We start from the raw sequence: 27,624 nt of genomic DNA on the forward strand, positions 1-27,624 counted from the left end.
TGGGATTCATAACAGAATTCGGTTGCTAGATATTTTCTGTAAGAAAAGTTGTTAGAAAGTTGTTACAAGATATTTTGTATAAATAGCTGTAATAATACATCTTTTGTATTCATTCAATATCATTTTTGAAAATCAATAAAATTGAGTTCTTATTTCTTCTTTCAATTCTACTCTCTCAAAATCTTATCATGGTATCAGAGCAGCGATCCTGCTAATAATCAATAATTTTTCCAAAAATTCTTCATTCAACCATAATTCTAGATACTTATTACAGTATCAGTTCATTAATTTTTCCAGAATTTCTGGTTAAATTTTTTCGATCAGATTTTCATTTTTGATCATTTCAAGCACAAATTTTTTTTTGTAATCGAATTTTTCAAGTAAAATCTTGATATAATGGCTGCACAAGAAGCTTATTCAAACTTCAGAATCCAACTCAAGATCCCGGATCTGTTTATTACATACATCCAAGTGAAAATCCGACTGTGTCACTTGTTTCAGAGAAGTTTAATGGAGATAACTATCAAGACTGGAAGAGAGGAATGATCCTAGCTCTTTCTATGAAGAACAAAATGGCTTTCATTGATGGAAGCTTTCCAAAACCAGGTGATTCAGATCCTTTGGTGAATGCTTGGAATAGATGCGACAATATGATAATCTCATATATTTTGAGATCTTTGGATACTACACTAGCTAAGAGTGTGATTTTCTTTCTACTTCTTATGAGATATGGAAAGATCTAGAAGATAGATATTTAGTGATTTCTAGACCACATATATACTCATTATTGCAGACCTTGAGTCAATTGGAACAAGGTTCAACTACAATTGCTAAATTCTTTACCAGAATCAAAGGAATTTGGGATCGGATCAGTGCAGCAAATCCGATTCCTACTTGTAATTGTAGTAGATGCACCTGTAACTACACTCGAAAGTTTTTGAAAACTCAACAGGATGAAAGATTGATTCATTTTTTGATGAAACTTGATCCTAAACATGCAAGAGTCAGAACTAATATCTTGATGATGAATCCTTTGCCTTCTATATCTGTTGCTTACAATTTGTTGATTCAAGATGAGAAGCAAAAACAGATTACAGGTGTTGTTAAAAGGTAACCTAGCATGGCTTTTGCAGCTACAAAAGAAAGGAGAGGAAGCTATAGAAGAACTTATCCACCTTTTCCTCGAGCATCCTTGTATTGTGATCATTGTAAGCTGAACAATCATACTGTTAATAAGTGCTGGAAGTTACTGGTTATCCTGCTAAGGGAGGATACAACAAGAACAAAGGAAAGAGAGTGGTTGTTGTTACTTGTTGTGAGAACTCAGATGAAGATGATTTCAACAATCATTTCACAAAAGAACAGTATGAGAAGCTGGTCAGTTTAATACAGCAAGGTAAGTAGGACAATTCTAAGAAATTCAGTGAAATGGCCAACATGGCAGGTAATTGCTTAATTGCTTGTCTTAATTCCAAATGGATTATAGATAGTGGAGCAAGTGATCATATATGTTCAAACCTAAGTTTGTTTGATTCATATGATGTGTTTGATAAGTATCCTAGTTCAATAACTGTGGCTAATGGCAAAGCAGTAGAAGTATTACATATAGGCATAGTGAAGTTTGAGAATGGGATTATGCTTAAGAATGACTTACATGTTCCTGAGTTACATTTTAATCTGATTTTTACTCATAGAATCTGTAAAGATATGGGATGTGATATTGTGTTTACACATGACTTGATCCAGGATCACTCCCAGAAAACTTCTTTGGTTCTTGGTAGTATGGATTCTGGACTGTATGTAATTTCAAATGGAGATTTGAAGAAGAGTGAGGGATGTATTTCTTCAATAAATGTGATTGTTGCAGATGAAGAAAAGATAATGCACTTGAGATTAGGTCATTTACCTTTTAGTAAATTGAGTCACATGGATCCTAAGTTTTCTAATAAGTGTTGTAATGACGGTATTTGTCAAACCTGTCCAAAAGCTAGGTGACAAAGTAAAGTCGTATCCCCTAATCAAAAATAATTCCTAGATCCTCTAACTAAAGTAGATAGGGAAGTAGGGTCGATCTCCACAGGGAAACAAGTCTTTTTACTTCTAATTAATTATTATAATCTAAATTATCTAAGTAACCAATATTTTTGGGAATAAATTCTATACTACGAAGAATAAGTTTAGGGAGAAAAGAAACAATAATAAGGAAGCCTAAGGTCACAGGTTCACCAACAATTAATATTCCGGGATAGAACGAAGTAATTAATAATTAACAATGCACAGATAACATGATTAACAGGCTCTCGCAATTTATTAATCAACATAGATCTAACAGGCTCTCGCAATTTACTAGATCTAAGTTCCTATTAAAAATAGCCTTTAATATTAAATTAACATCTGCTCGATTCATCAATTCAATATTGCTAAACATTCACAATCAAATTACATATGCTCGATTCATAATCTAATTGCAAAGAATTAAAATAATTCAATAAGAAATTATCATGCAATATCAATAATCAATATTAACAAACTATCCCTTCATATTAATTATGGATCCCCATAAACCCTAGAATGAAACTACTCACAAATCATCATAACTAAGCCAATCAAGTAAATAAGTAAAAGCATAATCAAGAAAGCAATTAAAATAGCTGAAATTAAAAGGGAAGAAATTGTACCAAAGATAAATCTGGAATTAAAGGAAGTATTAAGAACAAAAGTTTAGAGAGAATTTAAGAGAGAGAAAATACTAAGTAGAGAGAGAAAGTCTAAGAAAGAAAGTAATCTAATAATTCCGTACAAAATCGTATTTAAACGTTTCCTAAAACAAGAATTAAAACTAAACTTAATCAGGTCTTCCAGAAACACGCGCCCGATCGGGCGAAGGGCCGCCCGATCGGGCGCGCCTTTTTCTTCGCGTTCCTACCCAGCAGCATCGCCCGATCGTGCTAGATGCTCGCACGATCGGGCGCGCCTCAGCACGCTCAGCCTACTAATCTTGCCGCGCCCGATCGTGCTAGAGGTAGCCCGATCGGGCGGTTGCTTCTTCTTGAGGCTTGGACTTCGATTGGGCTAGATTTCTCGGCCCAATCCGGATTTCCTCTCGGGTCTCAAATACTTGGTCCAAATGCCTCGGGATCCCAATTACCGAGCCCTTAATCACCGGCTCTCACCGATCCTGGGCTCTAAAAGTGGTCGTGTCCTTCTAACTTCCGTAGTTGATCCATAAAGCCCGGGAAAATGCTCCAAGAGTGCAATTTCCTGTAAAATACAACTAAAACTACGAAAACACTAGAACACACAAATTAGTAATAAAAGTGGCCCGAAAGAGCCAAAAACACTACTAATAACGACCAAGGGACGGGGGTAAAACACTATATAAAATGGATATATCAAACTCCCCCAAGCCAAACCTTTGCTTGTCCCTAAGCAAAGAGCTCATCAATGAACATATAAAACATACTTCACCCCAATCATCAAATCAAAAACTAACGATTCAAGGCAAATCTAATGAACATGCTTCAACATCAATCAATCTTATTCATCTAATCACCCTTCCTCCCCAACAATTGTCAAGTAGAGCAAACCACAAGAGCATATAGAATTCAAGACTAGTGCTCACACACTCAACTCTCATTTATGTGGCGAGTAAAAGATGTACTCGATCGCTCTCCAACCAACCCCTTTAATGTGAACAATGCCCTCCCAACTCACACTCTCGTGTGTATAAAAACATTGAACGCTCATCCTACTAGTCGACTCGAAATATGCCAAGTCATAACTTGCATTGATAAACAACACTTTCACATTTACATAACTTCTATGCACAAGGTCGGAAGGTCTTTTAAGCTTGTAATGTAAGGCTAGGGTAAAGGTAGGATAAATTTGGGATTATGTGAAAGAAAAGTTATGCATTAAGGGAGCCATATCCTAATAAACTCATGATCAAAATAATGATAATCATACATCTCCATCAACATAACCAACTCCAACAAAAACCACCAAATACAACTCTAATCATCATAAACAAACCCAACACTCACAATAATCACTCATAAAAAAATATGATAATATAGAACTTGAGTGAAATACAAACTTTGAACTCATTTTTTTTTCTTTTTCAACTTGAATTTTATTTTTTTTTTCTTTTTCTTTGAACAACCTTCAAATAGAACATTTGAGCATTAATAAAACTTTTTCTTTTGCTCTCTTTTTTTTTTTCTTTTTAACTCATATTGGAAATTTCAACTTTGAAACACAACATCAATATTTTCCAATCAAAAATCAAAGAACAAACACTCTTCTTTTATTCCCACGTTGTGCAAATAATATGCACACCACAACTCCCTCACCTCACCAACTAATAGCTCCCCCAAGCCAAGCTTGGGACTAGTAACCAATGGGGCTCAAATAGGCTTGTAATGGGGCTAATATAAACAATAAAAGGGGCACAAGCAACAACATGGGTAACAAGAAGGGAACAAATGTATCTAAATACTCTGAAGGCTACCTAAAAGAATGAACGCCTTCGTCCTCCTCATGTGCATAATAATAAGTCAATAAACACTACTCATAGTTGCAAATCAATACTCAAATTCATTGACATACCAGGAATTATGGAACTATCACACATTTCCTAACCAAATCAACTAGTCAAGCACTATATTCACAAGTAGTTGGGCAAGATTGACTCAAGTTTAGAAATCCAAGAAATTAAACTTCAAATCATGACCAACAAATCCACAATGCTCATTATCGATAACCAAGAATCAAAACAAATTTTCTCAAGTACGGGGCACAGGGAAGTATGATTCATAATTCATTGGAACGTATTTTTGGATTTTTTTATTTTTCAATTTTTTTGTATTTTTCATATATAAGAAAGCAATAAAAACTAACCTAGAAAAGCAAGAAATCTAACCTAATAAAACACACCAAAAATAAAAGAAAAGAGGAAAAGAAAAATACCAAACAAAAAATCTACCCCAAGCCAGAATCAGACAATGTCCGCATTGGCTCGGAAACTAGCCCAGCATAGCTAGTCCTCATCATCATCCATCCTCTCATGTCCTCCTCCATGACTCGAACCGGCACCTCCTTGGCTTGGTCCAACACCACCATAACCCGAACCACCTGCAAAGTAGATAGGGTAAAGTCAATTTTATGGGCAAGTTAGGAAATCTTTTCCTAAATAAAGTATTAAGAGTGTCAATTGTTTTGACCTTTTACATGTAGACACTTGGGGTCCATATAAAGTAATAACATATGATGATTGTTCTTATTTCTTAACTATAGTTGATGATATGTCAAGGCATACTTGGACATTTCTTATGAAGAATAAATCTAATTGTGTTGATATTTTGGAATTTCTTATTACTTTTATTCACACTCAGTTTGGTGTGTGTGTAAAGTGTTTGAGAACTGATAATGCTAAAGAACTATGTGAAGGAAGGATACTTACAATCTATGAGAAGTTTGGGATTTTTCATCAGAGGAGTTGTGTAGACACCCCTCAGCAAAATGAGGTAGTTGAGAGGAAACACAAACATTTGTTAGAGACAGCAAGGGCTTTGTTCTTTCAGTCTAAAGTTGCTATAAAATATTAGGGTTAATATTTGCTTTATGCTACTCATTTAATTAACATGATGCCCTTGTTTTGTCTTGGCTATGTTTCACCATATGATAAGGTTCATGGTGTTGCTTCCAACATTGAACATTTGAGGGTATTTGGATGTTTGTGTTATGCTGCTACCTTGAAGAATAACAGAATCAAATTTGATTCTAGATCAACACCCTGTGTTATGCTTGGCTATCCAATTGGTCAAAAGGCATATAAACTTTTGAACCTAGAAACTAACAAAATTTTTGTTTCTAGAGATTGTGTTCCATGAAAGACACTTTCCCTTTCATGTCTCATCCCCACCCCATAAACCAGATTCCATTTTTCTTCCATCTGAACAGCTTTTGTCTTTGATTTTGACCTTGATATACCTGAGCCTTTTATCCTACTCCCCGACCAAATAGTTCCAAATCAGGCTGAACCTACTCATAACACACCTAGTTCACAAAATAATCAGCCAATTAGTGAACCTATGCCATAAACAAAACCACAGACACCCTTACCTCCACCTCCACCTGATAGACAGTCTATTAGACCTCACAGAAAACCAGCCTGGATGATTAATTATGTTTGTGCAGTTGAGTGTGCTACTTCACATTGGTACAATATTGTAACCTACGAAGAGTTTCCTATTCCTTAAGAGCTTTTATTGCACGAATCTCAAATATCATAGAGCCAGCTACTTATTTTGAGGTTGCACAACATCTAGAGTGGATAGAGGCAACGTATAAGGAATTAGAATCATTTTCTGCTAACAATACTTCGGTTGTTACTAGTTTACCCAAAGGTAAAAAGGTCATTGGATGTAAATAGGTGTATAAGGTGAAGCTGAAGAAAGATGGGTCACTGGAAAGGTGTAAAGCAAGGCTGGTTGCAAAGGGTTTTACACAAAATTATGGAGTAGACTATGATGAGACTTTCTCACCAGGTTTCAAAATGGACACAATTAGATGTTTACTTGTTGTTGCTGCTGGAAATCAATGGCCATTGTTTTAGTTAGACATAAACAATGCCTTTTTTACATGGTTCACTTGATGAAGAGGTTTATAGGAAGATTCCACAAGGTGTACCAAATCTAGAAAATAAGGTGTGTAGGTTGGTCAAATCCTTGTATAGGTTGAATCAGGCTAGTAGACAGTGGTTTGCCAGATTAACTGCTGAACTTCAGAAGAAAGGTTTTGTTCAGAACAAGAATGATTATTCTTTGTTTACCCTCAAAGAGAAAGGTGATATATGCATAACTACAATTTATGTTGATGGTATTATTCTAACTGGTTCAAATGCAAATGTTTTGATCAGATTGAAGACTCATTTACATGCTGTTTTTAGCATCAAAGACTTAGGTGAACTGAGTTATTTTCTTGGAATTGAGGTTTCAAGGTTAACTACTGGCATTATACTCAGTCAAAGAAAGTTCACTAAAGAGTTACTTGAGGTCTGTGATATGGATATCTCAAGAACAGCAAGGACACCTCTTCCTATTAGTGTAAAGTTTTTAGCAACTGAAGGGGATTTGTATCAGGAACCAAAACATTATCGGAGTATGGTTGGAAGCTGAATTTTTTTACTCACACCAGGCCTGATATATCTTATGTTGTTCAAACTCTTAGTTAATTCATGTAATGTCCAATGTTACAGCATGTTAAGGCTCTGCAGCATTTGTTGAGATATGTAGCTGGTACTATTGGTTAAGGCTTTTTTTTGCAGACTACTAAACAGGTCACACTTCAAGCATACTCAGATTCTGATTGGGCTGCTTGCATAGACAGTAGAAGATATGTCACTGGTTACTTGATGATGCTGGGTAATAGTCTAATTTCTTGGAAGTCTAAGAAGCAGTCAACTATATCCAAGCCCTCTACTGAAGCAGAATACAGAGCAATGGCTGCAGCAGCATCAAAGATGGCTTGGCTTGTGAGACTGTTAATTGACCTTAGTGTTACTGATCTTACTCCAGTTAGACTGAGCTGTGATAATCAGTCTGCTATTCACTTGGCAAAGAATCCTGTAATGCATGAGAGAACCAAGCATATAGAGATTGATTGCCACTTTACCAAGGATAAAGTGGTGGAAAGGCTTATTGAATTGTTCTATGTTCCTACTGATGGTCAACTAGCTGATATTCTAACCAAAATTCTTCCTGCTGCATAGTTTTCTAAGCTATTGGCCAAGCTAGGCATGTCTCAAGCACCTACACCTAGCTTGAGAGGGGGTATTGATACTCTCATAAGGGTAATGATAATTATGTTTTGACAGAATGTAAAGATGTTGAATGAGGGAACCTAAGTGAAGCTGAAGTAAAGGCTGCTGAGCTGTATTGAAGCTTCTAGAAGCTACTAGATTCTGCAGGGATTCATAACAGAATTCGGTTGCTAGATATTTTCTGTTAGGAAAGTTGTTACAAGATATTTTGTATAAATAGCTGTAATAATACATCTTTTGTATTCATTCAATATCATTTTTGAAAATCAATAAAATTGAGTTCTAATTTCTTCTCTCAATTCTACTCTCTCAAAATCTTATCAGTCTTTATTAAAGTCTGATGAAGACAAGTCTCAAATTACGTTGACACAAATTTTGATGATGATGATGCACTTTAAGGTTATATGTATATGTTTTGGGATTGTGGTTTCTACAATCTTTGATGCCAGAAATTAAACATTATGGATTTAATTATAGAAGTCTATGATGATAAATTTCTTTTAATTTGTAATAAAGTAACAATATTGGATCTTGCTTATGCATTTGATTATGATCTTTTTCTATTGCTTATCCCAATTAGTTACTTTTATGATTTGGTAATTGAAATTGCAATTAAGAATTTTTTATGTCAATTAATTTTATTTGTTTTTAGATAAAGCTTTTGAAGAGAGTTTTTGGTCTACTTGAGTTACGCTTGCTCGACATTTTGACAATATTCTCCATCTAGGTTGTGTTGATGCTTTCACATTCGGATTTTTGTGTTTGGTAACACAATGATTCACAAGCTAGAGAAGAAAGACGTATGTATTTTGATTGCCTAAAATTAGTAGACATATGGTTGTAGGGGTGTAACGCACTAGCCACGAAAGCCTCACCATACGAGAATTTTCGAAAGATAGAACACGTTTCAAATTTTGATGAGTTACCACCTTAATTTTTTGAGGAGTATTGAAACCTCAAATAAATTTAGCACACTTTAAACACCAATGTAATTATATAAGGTCAGTTTAGGATATGTCAAAAAAAAAAAAAAAAAAAAAAAAAAAAAAAAAGTGTCTTTCAAATAGCATTTTCCGCAATATAAAAGTTTATCTTTCATAGAAAGAAAATAACTACATACAATGTACATATAAAAGTTGATAGCTAGACTAAAATCACATAACACAAATCTAAGAACTCTATGTTTCGATTTTTTTTTTTTTTTTTTTTTGGGTTGGGGGGGGGGGGGGGGGGGTCATGTATAAATCACCATAATTATTAAAGGGAAATATATAAACATATTAGTATCAACTTTTATTATATAAATATATATATATATAAAACAAATTAGGTATTATTTTGTAGATGAGTAGTTGTTAACAGGTTAAAGTTGAACCTTTGTCCAACTTTTCCATCTCACCTAAGACAAGAACTGTTCACAAAAAAATAAAAATTGTCAACTAAAAAAATAAATAAATAAAAATTCTAAGGACTAGTTCTACCCCCTGAAGTATTGAAGAACAGAGAAGCATAAAGTAATCTATTCCAAGTATCAGGCAATCCAGGAAGACACCAATGACTACAATCGGCATATCCTGTTAGACTATTCTCAAATTTTTTGATCATTACTTTCCATTGACTGCTCCTATAAATTGAAGGATGTGCATCCCTTCTATATTGTGACAATTTTGTGATATTCATATACTTCACTTGTATGTTGTTCACCCCTTCTATCACCTTCTTAATGACCGGAAGGAGTATATCAGATCTTTGCGCGACAGACTTCAGAGAGTCCTCCTCCAGAGGTTGGGTTGCATTGTAGCACCAGTCGTCTGAACTGTGGTGCACTGCTGATAGACTTCGGAAATATACTGATGTATTGTTAGAATCCACATTGCTGTTGATCCATGTTGACCATGTTGTCATGGCTCGTTCGTATGCTAGCTCTATTGGCATCTCTTCTACTAACTTACCCTCATATTCAAACAAATCCCACCTGTAAAGTAAAAGATTGTCATAACTTAACTGTGAGATCATTAAAATAATTGATTTTTTATACTTGCATTCTCTCAAAACTCGACGTTTATAATGAAATTGTAGATTCAATCACAAACATTAACTATATGTGATCATAGTTGAGCTTTCTTACGATTTCATTTTGCCACCGTGCAGCCACCAGTGGCCGGAGTTGAATACCATAACATCAGCTCCTTTCCATTGCAACGAATTCGGTGATAGCTTGTCTAGCACAAGAACTTTGTGACCACTTACATGTTTTTCAATAAACTCAACTAGAAATGGACTCCAATAAAACTCAACTGTGCAATTATAATCCTGCAAAAAAAAAAAAAAAAAAAAAACCAAAACCAAAACCAAAACCAGCAACAACAACAATAAGTAGCTATATTAAAGTTTAAACAATATAATAAAGAAAATATTTCTAGTTATAGTACCTTAGCTTTCAAAAACTTATAAACTGGACTCTCTGCACTCACTTCAACACTGGAAGAAGGAATGGAGGAATACAGAAGACAAGCAAGAGACATCCACATGTTTCGATTCAGCGAATCTCCTACCAAAATCACCCTCTTGTTTCTCAATCTTTCTAGCATATCTGTTCCATTGAACCTACCAAAATAACAGTAAGTTGCTCATCATATAATTCGAGGTATATGAACATTGTTTAGTTCAATTAATAGAATAAATACTTTGTACAACTTACAATGGTAGGTCACAACCCTGCGCTTCCCATCTCCACCTCTCATACTCGAAATCCGGTCTCCCATTTTTCCTGCAGCTCATTTTCTCCTCAATAAACGGACACCTAGTTGAATCATATCCAGGATCTTCATCTGGCAAATACACCCACTTCCCTTCAAACATGTTACACTCCTTATCAACTTCCTCAGCTGGCTCGACAACATCTTCATCTGTCACATTCAGTTTATTCTCCGGACTAATAACAGTAATATTAAAATGCTCCAAAGGCTTGATCACACTAACAGTCGCATCAGTTTCATCCAATGGAACGAATTCAACCACAGTACTCCGTTCAGCCATAAAACTCGTATACGGGTTCACCTGATAGGCAAACAGAAGCAGTAGGGTGAACCCAACAAAGCTTCCAGCCACGAAATACTTCCACGAATCATTGACATTAGAAACAAGCTCCATGACTAAATTTGGAGATCTTTCAGAGCTTATATTGAAGTTTATATTGTAATTGGTATATTATTTGTGTTATTTAGTGCTAGGAATATAGGAAATATACCATAAAACTTTATCATATAAACCTACATAAATCTATTTTAGAATATCACTAAGATATATTATTATCATAAATATAATATCATAATATTTATATGAATCACAATAATATATTTTCCTAACAAGTAGCTAATTAAGTCAGTCAACTTTGTAAACTACAGTCACATGCATATGCATTAGCATGTGAAATATGATTAAGTTAGTAATTTCAAGACATAAATCAAAGATGTTAGGCAACCTACTTTTTTATAATTTTATTAGATTTGGGATGTAAGTTTGTGCAACTACTCTTGAAAACGTTTTTTTACAAAAACTTAACCTTAAAGAGTAAGCGGTACGAACACAAAAGTTTGATTCGTTACTGTTTCTAGTACAGTACACCATTTTTTTTCCTTTTTACAGTAAATAAACTAGAAATAGATAAATTTGCTGCAGATCGGCAACTTAATTAGATTCTCCCTTATCCGACTTTGTTGCTGAATATCCAGCCTCTTTTTACTTTGTTACTCGTACTTTTCAACTTAAAATTCGTTGTCAATCTTGTCACATTGTCCGAACCTTTTGAAAGCAAATAATACGGAATTTGTTCATGTGGTTTTGTTACATGTATCTTTTATCTATCACTTATACAATTGATTTTTATTTATCAGCCTTTTTTTTTTTTTTTTTTTTTAATATTGTGGCTAATCACACCAAGCGGCAAGCTAACACACAGTAAATGGAACGAGAAAGTCCTGATCAAGTGACCCTGGCTACACAACTCCTGACCAACCGAGTAACCCATGACTAAGTAACCCCGGCCACTCGAAAATTTGTGACCATTATTTGCTTGTTTAATATGTTTATACAAATTGAACAAATTAATCTCGCTCATTTGCAAAAGCAACAGGAAAATTTATCTTCCTTAATTGCTTATATGTATATGAACAAAGTTATCGAGTACGCGGATAATAAGAGAAAAATGAAGCTAATTAGCTCATTCATGAAACTCAGCAAACTAGACAATTGATTGATCAGTTGTATGGTGAGAATAAGATATTAAGTAATGCATAAGAATCCGTACTCATGGCACATGCTCGTAACAAAACTCTTATCACAAAGAGTTACTAGTCTTACTACTAAAGAAAATGAGGCAGCTTTTGCAGACATAGAATTAAGCTCTTACAGTGTACCAATTAAAAAAAATGATGATGTTTTGAAGCAAAAAAAAAAAAAATATGACCGTATCTATTCATTATGCCATCTTTCAGCTGAAGGTCGTCTGTAACTGAACATCATTTATAAAATTATAGGTGTATCTTATACTTCGTAATATATTTTACAAAGTACCAGAGGATTACTTTAACAGCAGCTGAAATACGGATCAATACAGTAAACCAAATTCTTACAGGTGATTCAAGAGCTTGTCATGTTTACATTTACAGAGACAAACTTCAACATTACATGCTGGAATAAATATATACATTCACCGCAGGGCGGAGGGGCCGCTATGACAACGGAATTTACATAATGTGAGTGTATATATAGCCGATTGAACATGAGTGTTACACTGTTCAGTTCCGATAATAATCCTCACTCCTTAAAAGCGCAAGTAGCTCCTGATGAAGACATACAAAAGTAAAAGTTAATTAGGACAACAGAATTGATTTCTCAATGAACTACGAATCAAACTCTTCTTAGACCAAAGATAAGCTACAACTCAAGGCAAGGCCAGCAGAACAGCACCATTATGACAAGGAAGACACAATTCAGAAGACAGTGTAGAAAAAAGACAGCATAAGTTTGGCAGTGCAGATAATTTACGACACCAGTGCAGAGCATGAAGGGAGTGAAGAGCAAATAATGACAACAATAGCCAGCCCTGACAGAATTTGTTAAAAGGCGCACTATTTAACTATAAAGTGATGTGCCAAATGTGACAACCGTAGTTCATGCAATGGATGACTTCAAACAGATTAGTACTGTAGAATACACATAAGCAATCTATAGAGAAAACAAAAAGAATAATGAAAGTAGACTAACTCTGCCACTGAACCATCACTACCACCTCACCACCGCCGCTACCCTAAGCACCACCGCCTATGCACTACAAAACCCACACAATCTTTGCCAAATTTACCCAACCACCACTGTAACCTAAAAACCCACCACCGCCTCGCCGCCCATCTACTACAAAACCCACCTAATTTCTACAATTCCAATCACCATCCCAATCTAACAACCCACCAACAAAAACCCACCCCAACCTACCCATAGACCCATCTCAACCCTTTGAAATCCACCCAAAGTCCAACCCAATCTAATAATCCACCCATGAAACCCCACCCCACCCACCTGAAAACCCATCTCAACCCTTGAAATCCACCCATAACCCACCATTACCCTAAAAGTTCCACCCCATCCATCAAAATCCCAAGATCTAAGAGAGAGACCGAGAGAGAGAAAAAGAGAGATCGAGATAGAGAGACAATGCTTCGATGACATACAGTGGAGCTAGAGCGAGGCGGTGCTCCAGTGGGGTGGTTAGTTTGGTTAAGGAGGTTGAGATGGGGTTCACAAGGATAGTAAGAAGATGGCGGTGGTTTTGTTTACTTCGGGTTTTTCCCTCCTTTCCCTTTCATCTCTAAAAACAAACAATAAGACAAATGTAAGGATTAATTTCTTTTGCCCTCCTGTCCCATTATTGATCGCATAACTTTTCCCTTTCTTTTACCAAACGCCCCCTTAGTCTCTTAAGAGTGAGCTGGGGAAGTAAAAAGCTTTAAGAAAGGAAGAACCAAAATTTTATGACGTGGCTTTGCATTTGAGTCAGAGTGATGGAAATCTTCTACCAATACAGGCATAAAATCACATTTAACAAGTACTCGTAGTAGATTAGAGATGAAAGGTTATCACAACAAATGACCCTGATAACCTGAATGAACTGATTTTCAGTATATATTTCCGTAACAACATTAATTTGCATAGATAAATACCATCCAAACTGACTTGATAGAAACCTAGCTATCAACCTTTGACGATTCAGAAATTGTCAATTCATCAAACAAATCTCTCTGATTTGCTACTTTATCCAACTAAAAAATCATGCTTGCTAGTTCTCAACTTCTCATCCTATCCTAATCATACATTAAAGTAATAAACATGGCCTTCAATACATTGAAAGTTTGAAAGACAAACAAATGACTTCAGGATACAAAAAGAAACAGTGGACATTCATCCAGAGTTCAAGACTACACTCAAATCATATCAATCACAGATTCACAATTACAAACTTAACAACAAAGTAAGTCTTTGCGTCATAAGCCTTGGGTATTGATTAGACTATAAGTAAGCAAGCTTACGGTTACATGGGTCAATTTTGTTGGCTTAAATATTTTACAGTATAACAGTAAATCGCTAAGGTCTTTTATTTTTTTACGGAAGATAAGATCTTTACAAACATAACACTTTGTTTAGCTCCCTCTCGAACAAGCTTTATTCATAAACGACAGTCACTTGCACTAGCTTTCAATTTAAAGAAACAGAGAAAAATCAAAAGGACGGAGGTCAATTTTCATTCTAACATAACTCGGATCCATCCCAATGTAGCACATATTTGAGCTAGAATAAAGTTTTTGAGAACCTCTTCTAACACAACCCGGATCCATCCCAATGTAGCACATATTTGAAAACATCTTCTAACATAACTCGGATCCATCCCAATGTAGCACATATTTGAGCTAGAATAAAGTATTTCTGAAAAATCAATCATCTTAGGCCTCATAGCTTTCTAAGCTATGCACAATGAACAATTTTCAGTTATCTTACAGTCTAACAGGATTGCCTACAACCAACTTACAGCTTCTCTTTCTATCAAAGAGTTAAGAATATAATATCATTTGCTTGTACATTAGGAATTAACTAAGTTTATTTGTCACTAAACCATTAGTGAATTAATTCAAGGTTGTAAAGCTTTATAATTAGCAGTAGGAAAAAGAGAAAATTCATATAGTATATGTTTCTGCTCAAAAATGCCAAACACAAATGGCTAGTATAGAAACAATTTTCAGAAAACATAAACATTGCCATAGGAATCCGTTGTAATATGAAGGTATAAATACAGTAATTGAAATAAGCAAATACTTCAATATAAAAATTTCTGAGTACTGAGGAATCACATCATACAATTTTCACTACTTTTGTAAATTAATAGCCATAAACAACATTCTACTGATCATGACATATGAACTGCATTGAACAAGTAAAAATTTATATTGTAACAATTCAAGATTTACCTATATTGTTGTGTTGTCAATCTCTTCCCTACTTTCTTCTCCACAGGAAGTTTCCTGCAACGCAGAGCTCGATTTTTGAATCTGAGAAAGACCAGGCTTTGGACATAAGTATCCACATATGTTGGCTCAAGGATAGGCAGAGCAAGATTCTTCAAGTCCTGATTGTTAGGATCCCATGAAATCCAATTTCCAACAGACGTTGTCACCACAATTTTACCATCCCTGGCAACCATGGCACCTAATACTGAACCCACATTATCTCCTATATTAAAATCAAGAAGCTTTCTCCAGGATTTTGTTATACCATACTCTTCCATCACCCATACATTACCTGCATCACCAGTACATGAAACAGCAAGCTTATCCTCGACTAACTTAACTGACAACAACACAGCACTAGACATCGGATTTGGCAAAAGAATCTGACTAAAGTCCTCGTTAGCAAGATCAAAAGCCAAAACTGTTTTAAGAAAAACATCATTAGGAAGTTTCATCTTACACATCCAATGGATAACCCCATTCACAAACACCCCCCTACGATCGAGAACAAACTTACCACCCTCAACACGAGATTTAACAGTCCTCCAATTACCCTTACTAAGGCTACAAACATCAGCATGAAAGTATGTATAATGTTTCTCCCCAATTTCCCACTTCCAACACACCCTCACCACCTTATAATCCTTCGAATTCGAATCAAACCCAAACCCAATAGTAAAATTGGGCGAATTACAACTTGGAATACCTCCATTTACGATTCCGATATCTTGTGAAATAAAAGATGGCATTAAGGCTGGTAATGGGAGGGTGAAAGCTTTTCTAATTGAAGGGTTCCACAAAATCAAAGGAACAACACGAAACGACGAATAATCAAAAACACATATTAACCCATGACAACAACCAACAATCAAACCCATACAACCAACAGGAGAATCAATTTCTACCCAATTATCTAAAGGTTCATCAACATTATGCAAAAACAATTTACAAGGAACACTATAAAGTGTAGTAACACCATTTTTTGAGGTGGGGTTTAATTGATGTGATAAATGAACAGAAATAAAAGATGGGTTTGTGATTAAAGAATACCATGATTTGCAAACAGACATGAATCGAAGTAATGATGCAACTGGTAAGCGTTTGAGGATTTCAATCACCAATTCTTCGGGTAAATTGGGGTTTGATTTTGGGCGATTTCTTCTCTGGTAAACCCGAAGATTTAAAGGGGGTTTATTGATTTGATTTTGGAATTCATGGATCTGATTTTTGTGTCGTTCAGCCATTAATGAGAAGCTCTGAAGCAAGATTTCTGAGTTTTTAGTTCAAACAGAAAATCGAAAAGAGTGTGTTAGGCTGTTGTTTCGTACTTTCCCTCATTTTGATTTTAAGTTTATTTTTAATTTTTTTACTGTCCCTCTTCCACTAAGCAACACAGCAGAAGCTATCAGGTTATTGTTATTCAGGTCCCAATATTTCGAATAACATTAGCCGCTTAGAAACGGCAACGGATTGTCGGATTTTATTGAATCCTAATGATACTATGGTCTGTTCTCTTCCGTTGAAATTCAGTTCAGTTCAGTTCAGTTCAGTTCAGCTCTTAATTTACGTCTAATGATATTGCTAATGATATAAAGCTAAATTTCATTCTTTTAAACTCTTATTACAACGACAACAACAACAACAACAACAACAACAACAATAATAATAATAATAATAATAATAATAATATTAACAATAATAATAATAATCAATAAGTAATAAATAATAATAATAATAATCATCAATAATTAATAAATAATAATAATAATAATAATAATAATAATTGAAATAATAATACTAATAATAATAATCAATAAATAATAATAATAATCATCAATAAATAATAATAATAATAATCATCAATAAATAATAATAATAATAACAATAATAATAATAATCATCAATAAATAATAATAATAATAATACTAATAATAATAATCAATAAATAATAATAATAATAATAATAATAATCAATAATTAATAATAATAATAATATTAATAATAATATTAATAATAATAATAATAATAATAATAATAATAATAATAATATGTACATTTATATATACACATATGTATAGTAATAAATAATCAATAAATAATCAAAGATCGCTAATCCGTAGTTAAAAATCACTAATTAATAAGTTCAGTTCAGTTCAGTTTAGTTCAGCTCGGTTCAGTTCAGTTCAGTTTAGTTCAGCTGAGTTCAGTCAATCGGAACAGGCCCTATGTTCGCTGTTTATATTTAGGGGTCGTTTGGTTCGCACGAGGGAATCCGAATGGAATGAACAAAGGGAAAGGAGAAGAATGGAATGAAAATACTTTTTTTGCTTTGTTGTTTGTTTTTAAAACAAAGGGAATCAATCCCACCACTACACCACCACACCACCACCACCACAACCACCACACATTTCATCTTTCTCAGCCACCAAACTCCTCGTCGGCCCTCCCCTGCCCCTCGCCGCCCTGCCCCTCCCCTCGTCGCCGCTAGCTGCGTGAGCCACGACAGCCCAACCCTCCCACCACCCTCGAAACCCTAGCTGCTAGGGTTTCGAGGGTGGTGGGAGGGCTAGGCGGCGGTTTTCGGGGTCAAGGGAGATCGGGGCTAGGGTTTTTCGGGGCTAGGGGAGGTTTTTTCGGGGGAGGGGAGGTCGGCGAGGCTCGGGGGAGGGGAGGGCGGTAGTCGGGGAGGGGCGGCGGTGGTCTGGGTAGGGGCGGTGGTTTGAGATGGTGTAGACACCCATTTGTGTCTCCCCAAAACCAAACCCAGTGATGAGTACCTTTCGCGTCGAATCATAATCGAATGAAGCGAAAGTGTGGAAAGTTTGGTGTTGCGGATAGTTTTAATTTTCTTTTCTCTTCTCTTTGTTTTTGAAAACTTATTTTAAGAAAACAGTCAATCCAGTTTGGTTGGTCCATGATATGGGTCCAATAGTAGTGTAGTTGGATGGTGCTTGACAAAAGCTTTCCAACGATATATTATAAGCCCAATTCTGATGAACATTGAGGAAGTTATGGCCAATTTACTGAACTGGGCCCGGTTTGAGCCTTATATGCGGCCCAATGATCTAGGGGAGGGCCTAATAGATTTATCATTTCTAATGCAATTAGGAATGGTTTTAGTCTTCTAGATTCTTCTAGAAGGTTCTTTTCATTCCTAATTCAATTAGTATTGATAAATTGAATTTTGTTGACTTTTCAGAGTTTTAATTAAAATCAAAGAACGTTTTTTTGAGGAAGATACGATTTTATCCTCCTGTACGGCAATTTCTATTTGATTTTAAGAAAACGCGTAAATTTCTGAATCAGCGCCAAACGCCAGCTGTAGCGCCTGGCGCTACGCTTGGCGCTAGCATTGGCGCCTGGCGCGCTTATGTTGGCGTCTGGCGCCAATAGCCAGCGTTGGCGCCAACATCGTTTTATGTGCGCCAGAAACTCTGTTTTGATATTTTATCTTTTTGGCTGATTTTCTCTATAAATAACGTGCTAAAAACTCCGTTTTCGATAACCAATCTTCATTCATCTACAATCTACCAACTCTCATCAAGATTCTCTTGATTACTCTCTTTCTCTCTCTTGTCTAAACTAGCTTCTCTCAAATACAAAATTCCGCATTCATTAGATCTAGAAACACCTAGCCATATTCGAAGTTGCCTTCGCCCTAGACGTGAAAGGTTTAATTTCTGAGGGTTTGGTCCCAAATCTCTCTTTCCATTATTTAATTTAATTGTTTTGCTTATTATTTTCCTTGAAGTTACTAACGTGTGTATTTTGTTGTTAGAAAGAAGTACGAGGCATCAAAATAAGTATTTTAATGGTTTTTATTGATGTTATGATGTAGAAATCATGTTTAGGATGTTATTATGATATTCCTAGTATCATGTCTAGGGTAATTTTAATATCAAGTATGATTGTTATGATGCCTTTTATGTTCTTCCTAATATTTATGATTGTTAGTATCATGTTAGGGTTAAAGTTTTGATTTTTATTGCTTAGTGACATGCTAGGGTTTGTTATTAATCTTGTTAGTATCATGCCTAGGATCTTGCTAATATTATGCTTTAACATGATTATTATGATTATGATTATCATGATTGTTATTATTATTATTTTGTTTATTATTTTTATTATTATGTTGCTTGATATTTATTGTTATTGCTTGATCACACCTTTTATGCATGTTTAAAGGGAATTTGTACTTGTAATCACGCTTAATAAGATAATTAATAATCTTGTTTAGGGTTAATTTGATTATAATTCAAGTGATCGTCAATAATAGATTTATTTGTGCATTAATATTCAACCAACATAGATAAACAGGTTTAGGGTAATCTTATTGATTGCATGTTAGTCAGAAAGCGCACATGAATACGATCTGAATAAAGTAGAGGCCTATTATTAGGGCAGGTTCAACCTCTTTTAGGTTGGATTTGTACCTTCATCCCCGAACCCTATTTGGTTCAAGACCTTATGGAGTTGACGATCTCTTGGATCGTTAAGGGGTGTACATGTAACCTTCACCCTGTGAACGTTTTACAAGTTCCTAAAATTTGTTGGCGACTCTTTTGCTCTATCTTCTTTCCCTTTGGACGCCACCATAATTTAGTGTATGATCATAGTAGGGTTCAAGCTATGGGGTTAATGCTTGAAATATTCCCTACAGATGGTTTACCGGTGGTGATGTGGTGGTGTGAAGGTGGGTAGGGAATGGGAATGGAAATACCTAGGGGGGTGGGGAATGAAGTTGGAAGGATTTGAGGTAATGGGGAGGGTAAAGGGAATGAATAAAAGTGCTAAACAAACATCGACAAAGGGAATCTGGCCAGTTGATTCCAATTCCCTTTCCTGATTACCCCCAAGCAAACGGCCCATTATTGTTTATTTTCGGTTCAGTTTAGAGTTTAGTTCAGTTTATGTCTAATGATATTGCTAATGATATAAAGCCTGTTGTAAAATAAAAAAAAAATAAAAATAAAAAAAAAAAAAAAAAGCCAAATTTCATTTTTTTAAGCTCTTATTATAACAACAACAACAACAACAACAACAACAACAACAATAATAATAATAATAATAATAATAATAATAATAATAATAATAATAATAATAATAATAATAATAATAATAATAATACAATTCATTGTTCAAATGGTTATATTTTTTTGATACACATTTTTACTGTTAAACTCATTGATAAATGAGAATACTACACAACTTAAACTAATTTTATTTTTTTAATTAAATAGTATATGTTTTTAAAATATTTTGGGGTTTCATGTTATTACTATATTTTCCATAAATATTTTAATTATATAGTATATTTTTCTTAAATATTTCAATATTTATATTTGTATATACACATATGTATAATAATAAATAATCAAAGATCACTATCCGTAGTTATACATCACTAATTAATAAGTTCAGTTCAGTTCAGTTCAGCTCAATCTAGTTCAGCTCAGTTCAATTCAATTCAATTCAGTTCAGTTCAAATCAGTCCAGTTCAGATCTGTTCAGTTCAGCTTAGTTCAGTTCAGCTGAGTTTAGTCAATGAGAACAAACCCTTATTTTCAGTATGCTAAATTGTTTGGTAAATAATATTCCCTCTATTTTTTATACTTGCAACACACCTTTTATCACGTTTATCAATGATGTAATTAAACTAGGTAAACGAATGAATTAAGCTATGAAATTTAAACCGTGGCAACTTATCCCTTTCTTCTTATAGGTGTTAAAATTTATAAATTAATTTATCCGTTTACCTAGTCTATTATCTTTCTTAACATACGTGTCAAAGGGGTGTGTTGCAACTAAATAAAAACGGAGGAAGTAAGTAGTAACAAAAAGGTGGTTTTGAGTTGATTGAAGTAGGACTAAGGTGGCGATCAGTAGTTTTTTTTAAAAAAATTACTACGTAGTTATTTCGAGCAGATTATCTTGCGTGCACCTAGTCCACAATGATATATTGTGAACCTAAGGTTTATATACACGTAACTGGCATTATATTCAACATAGTGACCCCTAATTATATTATAGTAACCTTAACTTGTGTGACCTTTAATATTATTATGAGTTTAAATTATGATATTATGTTGAATAGTGACCTAATTTTAAAATTGTGAATTTTATTATTCATATTGACCATTATATTAAAAATTTCATTAAAAAAATTAAGCTCTTATAGCTTTTATAATGTCACACTAACTTTTATTTTCAACATAATAACCTTTATTTTAATATAGTGACTTTTTTTTTATACTGATAAAACAATCATATTGTCTCTAATGTTAGTGGTCCACAATAAATTAGTGTGAACCAGGTCCATTTAAGAATTTGTATATTTCGAGAGAGTTTAATGGTTTTTAGAGTGGTTAGCCAGGGCGACAATGGAGGATCCGATGGTATTGTGGGTGAGCAAAAAATTCATGAATTCAAAATCGACGACATTATAATTGACGATACAAAATGGAAATTGAATCTAGTGGTTCCAATTTCAAGTAATAATATTCCCATTTTTTTTAATCCCTACCTTATAAAAAGTACGAGAATGCTCTTATAAATAGTGCGATAACAACTATATCCCTCAAAATGCTTGTTTACCAATTTGCCCCCAATTAAAAAAAAAAAAAGAAAAAAAAAAAAAAAAGTTAAGAAGATATTAGTATATCCTTACCTTATAAAAATCCCTTTTTTTTTTTCCTCTATAGTGTTCCACTTTCTTTTTTCTTAATTTTGTCACGATGTTTTTTTATCCCTTACCTATTGCTTTGACTCTTTTCATGCTATTTTATACTCCGTAATGGCTTAAGACTTGCGAAGTATGTTTTAGAATTAGGGAAAAAAAAAGAAGCAATTGTCCAACTTTAAAATCACAAATATTGTTCATTACTAATAATGACACTAAGATCAGACTCAATTCAAGCTAAGTAGATTGACTGCCGAGGTCAACTAAAAAGCTAATAAGTCATACTTGAATAGTTTCAAAATGTTTTAATATACAAGGTCATTTCAGTTTAGCCAACTCTGCTATAGATGCTGAGCGCCTGAGCTTCTGGCTTGTGTTTACGCCATCAGATGGGCCTCTTCGGCTGGGATCAATCAGGTAAGGGTGCTTAGAGATTCAGAGGCTCTCATCCGATTCTTGCAGACCACAAACAACATCAAGATAGCAGTCCTCTGGGCAATCGACGACCTCTGTACATTTGTTGCTACCTTCCAGAGATTTACCAGGCAACAGGTTCTTGAAGATCACCATACCGCAATTGCATGTAGTGTTGTTACTACTTTTCTCTCTAATTGAGACAAGATTAAGGTTTATCTGTTGTCAAAAATATTAAATAAATAAAAGAGTACATAAAAGTTTATAATAATGTTTATAATAATCAAAATTTCAGACATTTTTCTACTGTAGTATGTTAAACTTCTCACAAGAGTTTTGCTAATTTATGCCAGTACAACCAAAACTCATTTCCATTACAAAGTACTTGTATTATATTTCATTCATCTCATTTTACCTTTCCTATTTTATAAAAAAAAAGTCATACTTCCAAACTTGCTCACAAATTTTTTACATAGAATTTTGCTCTAGTTGGTCATATATGTCTCAGATTCAATCTTTCAATGAGCCAAACTCAAGTAACTGAAGTAAGTCACAAGCTAGGCTCATTATCATCATCTCTGTTTAACATGTAAGTACCATAATCCGTGTTGAATTGTCAATGATTGTCCATTCTAACAGAATTTTTCATTGATTAACGAAGTAATCAATGAAACATTGACCAAATTCTACTATATGGATAAAACATTGACCAAATGCCATCCTAACTTCCTAAGCCCATCTTATTAGCTTTAATTGCTCCTTTTGTTAAAATTTTGTTATCTTGATCACAATTTCTGCTCACCTGTTAACAGATCACAGTTTGTACAACATAAGGTAGACTTATCAACAATGTGAAATAACGAGTACGGCTGCTAAAAGATAGAAGTACACCATGGTATATTAATTATAGCCAATTACAGGCTTTCTCATAATCTTCTCCAAGTCGTTTTCAACTGAAAAGTATCAAGAATAATGTTGCCATGATAGTTATGTTTCGATGCATGTTGCTAGGCGATCACTATATGAAAGATATCATGAACTGAAATATATCAAGAATTATGTTGCCATGAGAATATTGTAGATTGCAACAAACTACATCATATTTTCCTACTTATAAACAAAGCTATTATGACCATCACAGACATCAGATTTACAGTTCAAATCTCAAAACCATTTAAGTTACCTTTTAAACCATTAGAGGTAACATTACCAACTTCTCTACCTGATACAATTTTATTGATATATTGTGTCTCTCTTTCCATCATATAGAAGACTACATTAAACAGAAGATAATACAGAGTACATGATTTTACAGGTTTCTAAAATGGATTTGTAGTCCCAACATATGAACCAAAGCCACTAAAATCAAATTCTACCGACTAATGCAATCATATCAGATCATATTAAGCTTTGATAAATAAAATTGCGACAAAGCTAGAAATTGGGAGGGCCTCCACAATCTACAATGCAAATCTGAATAGAGTTGACAGCATCTACATGCATTATGCATCTTACAAATTGCACAGAAAGCCTAGAAAATTACAAGAACATGTAAAGCACAACCATTAAAAGGTTAGGACGACTACACCAAATTACCTAGTAACTGCTATCTACTGTAATGTTGTTGTTCCAAGAAATTTAGGCTTTTCAATTACTAGCTTCGGCAAATGCTTTCTAACTTTAATAAGAACCATTGATCATTTGATAATTCCATAACCATCTCACAATTCATCCTTATGTTTATTATATTCCCAGACACATTTGGATTTTCAAGATGAACACGTAACCATTTGGTACACGAACTTACCATTCCATACTTCTTCAATCTCCATCACTTATAATTCACATACATAACCATCATTGCCCATTCATCATCTTAATCCAACATCAACTATATTCAGACTCTCTCTTTCGAAAAACTATATTCAGACCCTCTTACACTCTTATGACAGTGGTTTATCACTTCATTCAGAAAAAAAAAAAAATCAATCAATCAATTAGCATTGCATCGATGACATGCTGATCTAAGGTTTTGCTCCCCATTCACATACACACTTCCCCTCCAGACCCTCATAATCAATTGAAGAAAAGCTAAAGCAGAAATAAGATTATTGAACATTTTTTTTGACAAAAAGTACTTGGTATTATGTTGACAGTTGACAAAAAGGTACACATTCAAAAAAGAAAAGCTGTCCTGTATTCAGATAATCAATATTACAGAAGCATCACTAATTTTCATGAATCAAATGAGCATCGGTAAATACAGAGTATATTTTCATAACCTAAGTACTCAAGTATGAGGTATAATCCATATATAACAGACTCAACAATTACAGCTGTACAGTCAATTGAAATTCACACTAAGAATTCAGAATTCCCTATGTCCTAGAATTGGTGCTTACTGCTAACAGAGAAATTAATGCATACAAGACATACTTACATTGATAAAGATTTACCCTTGTCATCTTTCCATACTTTTTTATGATTCTGCTTCACACCTAAATAATCTTGCTTCACACCAAAATAATCTTGCTTCACACCTGAATATTCTTGTGAACCTTGTCGATCTCTTTTGCTATTTTGCCCAACCAAAAATAAGTTCTCCTCATAAGTATCTACATAGTCAATGCTACGAGATAATTTAGTCTCGAGACACTTAATTTGTTGCAGATTATGATCATAGGATAGCCAACCATCACGCGTAGTTTTTACAACCACTTCATGATCGCTAATCACCAAAATATTCATATCATTCTTGATACTGTCATAGAAATTGACATTGAACAACTTTACCCACGATGATTTCACACCATAATTCTCCATCACCCACAAGCTAAAAATATCATTTCTTATATGTATCACCCCCAACAACTCCTTGCCATTCCTAGGAACCATGATAACCCTCAAGGATCCATCAGGCATGTTCATTAACTCTTTTGGCAACATTATTTCGCCGAATTCTGCATTTCCCAATGCCAGTGTCCATATCATTCGATACACCCGATCATTAGGATTAGTATCCAAATTCACATTCAAATTACAAATCCAATGAATCACCCCATTCAAGCACATTCCTCTCCATCTAATAGTAGTAATAAAATAGGGTACTGTAGTCGACCCCAAACAATTCCATTCACCATCAGTAATATTATACACCGCAGAAAGAAAACAAGTACCAGTATAACGGGTAGAATACGACACTCGAACCACCTTAAAAGAACAAGAACACGAATCAAACCCGAACCCGAAAATCAATTTGGGAAACCCACCAGCAGTATTTTGCACTTCAATAGGAGGAAGATCAACAACTCGGTGTTTTTTAATTGAAGGGTTCCATAAAATCAATGGTGACGTATTCTGATACTTATCATAAAAATTATATAAACACAATAAACCATGAGCAGAAGAAACAACAAAATGGGATCTTTTAAAAGGGAAAACCCTAGTAAATTCACGCGTCAGATTATCGGAATCATAAGCAAAGAACATAGTATGATTAATTTTGCTGTGAATATCAATGGGTCTTTTAAAAAGCTGAAATTTCTGGGATTTTTCCGAATTGAAAGCTGCGAGAATTGACATGAAAGATGGGGAAGTAAGGATAGAGAACCATGACTTACATATACAAGTGAATCGTACCAGTGATTTTAATGGCAGCCTTTTCAAGATTTCGATTAGAACATCATCGGATAACGATGGTGGTGGTTGCGATGGTGGTGGTGAAGGTTGTTGTCCAGAAATTGAGCGTTTTCGGGTTGGCCATTTAATGGGTAAGTTATGCATGATTTTTGGATTGGTGATTGAGATTTTGGGAGATTTCGGGGGAATTTGTGAATTTAGGGTGTGAACAAGGTGAACTGGTGAAGGCAACCTTTGTAAAACTTTAGGAGAGTTCTGGGAAAGTAGATGCTTTAGAGCAACTACAATGGTTGGCTAATCTATATCTATACTTAGTATTTAAAAACACAAACCACAAATTTTTCATATCACACATGGCATCACAATTCACAAGTCACTCATCACCCCATATGCCACATGTCATGCATCTCCCTTAATATTTATGTTTAAGTCTTTATGCATTATACAACTTGCAAATTCAAGTAAGAAAATGAAGTGTTTCATTTCACCATAATAAAATAATGTTTTAATTAATACACATTACATATAAATTATACTTTGTACATTATCTTTTCATCTCCTAGACTTTAAATATAATTTAAAATAATATGTCATTTTATATCCCACAGTCTTCACATGTATATATCTAACTAAATTCCTTCATCTTCTTTCACGGTTTTACCCTCTCTCTTTTTTTCTTTTAAGTTATAGAAATGAAACAATCTTCCTACATATGAAAATAATTAACTCAAGTAACAACCCGTGCATTGAACGGGCCAAAAGGCTAGTTCATATAATAGCTTGTTATGTCAAATCATCTTTGTAAGGTACAACAATTCTAGCTATTTGTTGCTCCAATGGTTAAGCTAGTTATAAATTAATTTATTTTTAAATTTAAAATATTTTTTATCTAATAAATATTTACAAAGCTAATTTGCTTGCCAAAGCTAATCAGCAAGATGTGCAACAATGGTATAGCTATTAGTTTAAGAGTTTTAATATTTGCAAGCTAGTCCCTTTTTTCAACCATTGGAGTTGCTCTTAAGGACTAGAGGACTAAAGTGGACTTCTTCTTCTTTTTATTTTTTTTTTAAGTTTTTTTTTTTTTTTTGTAAAGTCTAATTTTCTAGTGGTGAGAGACTCTCTAAAGTATATTACTATTGATTGTTAAAAATGTATATATATATATATATATATATATATACTAGTTTTGTGCCCCTGCGATGCATAGGTTGTTTATTGGATAAGATAAAATTTTTAATCTATATGTCAAATTTTAAAACATAGTATTGATACAAAATTAGTAAGGAAATTGATGTGTGTTTTGTGATGATTTAAACTATATAGTAGGCATGTAATGACTAATAATAATAACATTGGTGAAAAACATTTCTTGACCCGTAACCTGAAATAATGACCCTGTCCGAAATGACTCGTGACCCGACCCGATTGACAGGTCTACACACAGTAATAAAATTATATTAGATTGTAAAGTATATTGTTTTAATTGATTAGAATATATTATAAATAAT

At 34.1% G+C, this 27,624-nt stretch overlaps 3 protein-coding genes across 4 annotated transcripts; all 3 read right to left on the reverse strand.

The window, feature by feature from the left end:
- Nucleotides 1–9,055: 9,055 nt before the first annotated feature.
- LOC145559810 (protein trichome birefringence-like 43) lies at nucleotides 9,056–11,048 on the reverse strand. The gene is made up of 4 exons (XM_081621105.1): nucleotides 10,524–11,048; nucleotides 10,255–10,429; nucleotides 9,951–10,135; nucleotides 9,056–9,797 (listed from the first exon to the last, which is right to left on the reverse strand). Exons 1-4 carry the CDS (start codon nucleotides 10,973–10,975, stop codon nucleotides 9,287–9,289), a joined length of 1,323 nt encoding a protein of 440 aa, XP_081477231.1. The 5' UTR covers nucleotides 10,976–11,048; the 3' UTR covers nucleotides 9,056–9,286.
- A 1,279-nt stretch (nucleotides 11,049–12,327) lies between these two features.
- On the reverse strand, nucleotides 12,328–16,733 carry LOC145559809 (F-box/kelch-repeat protein At3g23880-like). The gene is made up of 2 exons (XM_081621104.1): nucleotides 15,343–16,733; nucleotides 12,328–12,666 (listed from the first exon to the last, which is right to left on the reverse strand). Exons 1-2 carry the CDS (start codon nucleotides 16,623–16,625, stop codon nucleotides 12,648–12,650), a joined length of 1,302 nt encoding a protein of 433 aa, XP_081477230.1. The 5' UTR covers nucleotides 16,626–16,733; the 3' UTR covers nucleotides 12,328–12,647.
- Nucleotides 16,734–22,237: 5,504 nt separating this feature from the next.
- LOC145559811 (F-box/kelch-repeat protein At3g23880-like) lies at nucleotides 22,238–26,368 on the reverse strand. Of its 2 annotated transcripts, none has more exons than XR_014092972.1 (2): nucleotides 24,282–26,368; nucleotides 22,238–22,693 (listed from the first exon to the last, which is right to left on the reverse strand). XR_014092972.1 is itself a non-coding variant. In XM_081621107.1 (2 exons), exons 1-2 carry the CDS (start codon nucleotides 26,255–26,257, stop codon nucleotides 22,690–22,692), a joined length of 1,347 nt encoding a protein of 448 aa, XP_081477233.1. In that variant the 5' UTR covers nucleotides 26,258–26,368; the 3' UTR covers nucleotides 22,238–22,689. The 2 variants fall into 2 exon arrangements, 1 of the variants encoding a protein (XP_081477233.1); XM_081621107.1 differs by having other exon boundaries at nucleotides 24,915–26,368.
- Between the last annotated feature and the right edge of the window lie 1,256 nt (nucleotides 26,369–27,624).

The sequence above is a fragment of the Chenopodium album genome, chromosome 9 (assembly GCF_948465745.1).
Source record: "Chenopodium album chromosome 9, dcCheAlbu1.1, whole genome shotgun sequence".
In the NCBI taxonomy this organism is placed as follows: Eukaryota; Viridiplantae; Streptophyta; class Magnoliopsida; order Caryophyllales; family Amaranthaceae; genus Chenopodium; species Chenopodium album.